This window comes from Myzus persicae, unplaced genomic scaffold (assembly GCF_001856785.1).
Source record: "Myzus persicae strain clone G006 unplaced genomic scaffold, MPER_G0061.0, whole genome shotgun sequence".
NCBI classification, from domain to species: domain Eukaryota; kingdom Metazoa; phylum Arthropoda; class Insecta; order Hemiptera; family Aphididae; genus Myzus; species Myzus persicae.
The window spans coordinates 1-3908 of record NW_019101997.1 but is presented as its reverse complement, the minus strand read 5'-3'; the positions used below and the strand labels follow the sequence as shown (position 1 = coordinate 3908).

The following is a 3908-nucleotide window of genomic DNA, read 5'->3' as shown; positions in this document are numbered from 1 at the left end:
TAGGTATACGTATATATGTTTATTATAATATATAATATACTCACATAATGCGGATAATAATTATGACGTTGACCTATTGAAAATATCGGTTCTGATTAGAACTTTCTCTATCCTACCAAATACCTGATCTGCAGCCATATAACTGTGTCCTCTGACAGGAAAAATGTGTTTGATTTTATCAAATATAGTTTCTTTACAATTCATGTAATATAATAATAAACCCATTATAAATTTATTTTTATTTTTACCAGAGCATGAATCAGAATAAAGGTTGAGTCTCGTGGGCGGTCTTAGCTCTGTTTTAAACCGTTCTTCTAGAATGTCCAAAAAGTGTAACAAAGCTGATCCAATCTCATTTGGTCCACGACCACTTTCACCTTCGTGCCATGTATACAAGTAGCAGTTATCTTTACTCTGGTCATTCTCTGACATTATAACAAAAGTAAGGTTATAAACCCATGCTTGCCTACTATAAAATGTATCTGTGACACTCAGTTTAGGAAGTGGTTGATTTTGCATCATATCGAAACATACCTGAACAGTATTCGGTATTTTTTCTGCCATCATTCGAGAAAAACATTTTGATTTATTTTTGTGTTCCAATAATACATCTTCCAAATCAACTTTTTTCTCAATATCAATTTCATTTTTTATTTTAATTGAAGTTTCAGAACAAAATGAACAAACATCTTGTCTTGGATGACCAAAACTCAAATTAAAATTATTACAAAACACATCATAATATTTACTTAGAGATGCAGTAGATTGATTACTAACTTCCCTCTTTTTCTTCCAATGTTTCCACATAACTGCCACAGATAAACCGGGTTGCAAGTAACTACGGCCTGTATCTTCTCTACAATAATGACTCTTTTTACTTTTAAAAGATTCTATATGGTTTTTAATAGATATAGTTATTTCGTCAAATGTATTTACCCTTGTAATACTAAATCCTCCTCTTTTTTCTTTGGGGCTACTATGACTTTTTTTTAAGTTTAAAGCTAATATATTTAAACGCCTTTTTGTAATTCTTGTAATGTCAGTAAATGCAATTGAACAGATTTGAAGAAGGTCACCTTTTTCTGTAGGCAAATAATAAACAATCACTGTTTTTTCTTCTTTGTTTCCTTTGCGACGATCCGTTCTTATTGGACATTTAATTTTCATCATTGTAAGGAGGAATTTATCTTGTTCTATTTTGGAAGATAAATCACATAAATTTGTTTTAAAAGCGCTTATATCAGTTGGCTTTAAAATTGATACATTGCATTTTTTTGATATTTTATTGGAGTGAGGACATGTAATTAACCACTCATGAGGAATCTTGTTTAATTTTATTTGTTTTATTTTCTTTTGATTTTTTTTATTTCTTTTTCTACCACTTGGATTTGTCTGTACAGGTTCAGCATACTCAGGATTTGAACTTATGTTTGAGACTTTAGCAGGTGTATCATGTTCAGTTACATGATCAAGATCAGTAGTGCATGGTATTTGTATAACAATAGGAAACAAGTCATCAAGTGGTGTGTTATTGTCAGGAACTAGTTCATCATTGTTGTAAATAAAATCCATTTCATGGATGTCTAGATCATTCTATAAATATATTAAATAACAATAATTAAAACAATGTAAAAATTAATACAATTTTCATATTTTTACTTCAGGAGTATTTGAAAAAAATAATGTGTCTGTAAGCTCTGTATTTTCACTAATATTCAGAAGATCCTGGTTCTAAAAATATTAAATATAATTTCAAATATTAGCTTAATTCAATAAATAGGTAACTCCACTTATACAATCTCACCATATTAATAATGTCTCTTGAGTTGTTATAATTCAGTGGTTCACATGCATTTAACCAATTTGTAATTTTGTCCTGCAAGACAAAAAATACTCTTTTAATAATTATTTCAACTACCCCAAGACTATATTATTATACTTGCATACATTGAATACATTTTCATTAATTTTGTTGACAGATAAATCAGTTTTGTTTTGTTCTTCATCAGCAGTATCCTAAAATATAATAATATAATATTAGTTGTTGTGTGATTATTATTTGCTAGAACACATATTTTTCTATAATTTATTGTATCTAATTTTTAATATATTATTATACCTTAATGGAGTTAGATTTGCTGCTGTTACTTAATGATTTTTTTTCACAAGACATTAACCACTCATTAATTTTATCCTAGACAAAAATACATATGATATAAATACTGATCTACATTCATTAATATAAAAAAATAAATCAATACAAATATATTATATACAACAGTAAAATATTATGATAGAGATTTTAAAATAAATATTAAATAATAAATTTTCTTATATGTTCAGAAATCTATGTTTTCATCACTAATCTAACTTTTTTTCTACATTTTAAAAGATTTTGTAGCTTAATATAATATTGACTTAATTGGAAAAAATGTATAATTACTTTTTTTGTAAAATGTAAATCAACTACCTACTAACTTTAGATGAATATACATTATACATTTTAATATTTATTTATTTGTACACAAGACACATGCAATATTAGTAAATGTTTTTAAATTATCAATATTAGGTACCTTTAAAGTAACTACCTATTTAACTACTAGTAGTAATAAGTATTATTGAATATTGATGAATAATCTTATTATAATAATAATTTTAAAAAATACACAATATTAATTGATTACCTACCATTTAACATTTTAGTAGAGGTATTAGAGAATGGAGTATTAATTTATCAAAGCGGTACAGTATTATGACAGAATAAGGTATAATATTTAAACAAATAAACATTAGTCTTAACAATATCTAAAGAAATATATACTAATGTCAAATATATATTTCAATATTAATTTTATTATAAGGTAAAATATACTACTTACTTCAGTTTTATTGGCTAATTTATCAATATCACGCTTCCCTGCTTGAGTCGAAGGTGGAAAAAGATTTCTAGAGACCTATTATTTAATTTATAAATCAAAGTTTATAAAAACGTGTCTATTTCAGTATTTTGGTTACTTCTTACCTTTTTAGCAGCTTCAATCATTCTTCTTGAGCGTTTCATTCTAATTTCAATTATATTGCAAAGGAAGGTAATTCATATATAATAGGTATTATAATAATAAATTATCTATATTATTATATTGAACATTTGAAAGACGGAACAATAATAATTAATATTCTGAACTTCGATAGGTGACATTAAAATATTTATGGTGTCACACTACCACAATCACACATAATTGATAACTCGTTATAAACAAACCAATATACTTTAAGGAATAAACTATTTTTAGAAATATCGGAATGTTTGTTTACTTACTAAATGATAACACATTCACTGCCAGCGCACAGCTGTGTATTTACCAAAACTTAAAACTTAATTTTTTTTCAAACCGGAAATATATTTATATTGGTAATAATACGTTTTGATAAAAATTAGGCGTTGCTTCGGATATTTAGCATGGGAAATACTACGTTATGTCACAATTTATGGAAATAATACGTTTTGAAAAAATGTATTGGAAATGACACCTTTTGAGAAAACAGGATATTGAACCCTATACCTTATGTATAGGAAATAATACGTTATGACACAAAAATGGAATTAATACGTTATGAAAAAAAAGGAGTATGGAAATACAACGTTTTGACCTAAACTACACTTTTTGAATTGCATTTTTCTTTAATAGAAATGAAGTTAGCAACGAATTAATGACAGAAATGAACTTCCCGCCATATTTTCAATTAGAATCAATGTATAACTCAATTTTGATAAAAATGGCAATACCACGTTATGACTTGTCGCCCGTCAATTACACACATCGACAGTCGACCACGACGAGCGACTACAGCTAGCATGACAAATGGTACCCGCACTGCAGGTCTCGGCATCCATGAGATACCCT

General features: G+C 27.2%; 1 protein-coding gene across 1 annotated transcript; it reads right to left on the bottom strand.

Annotated features, from left to right (window-relative positions):
• Positions 1-60: 60 nt before the first annotated feature.
• LOC111030967 lies at positions 61-3246 on the bottom strand. The gene is made up of 7 exons (XM_022310721.1): positions 3026-3246; positions 2883-2957; positions 2120-2194; positions 1948-2016; positions 1805-1876; positions 1660-1731; positions 61-1593 (listed from the first exon to the last, which is right to left on the bottom strand). Exons 1-7 carry the CDS (start codon positions 3062-3064, stop codon positions 61-63), a joined length of 1935 nt encoding a protein of 644 aa, XP_022166413.1. The 5' UTR covers positions 3065-3246.
• Between the last annotated feature and the right edge of the window lie 662 nt (positions 3247-3908).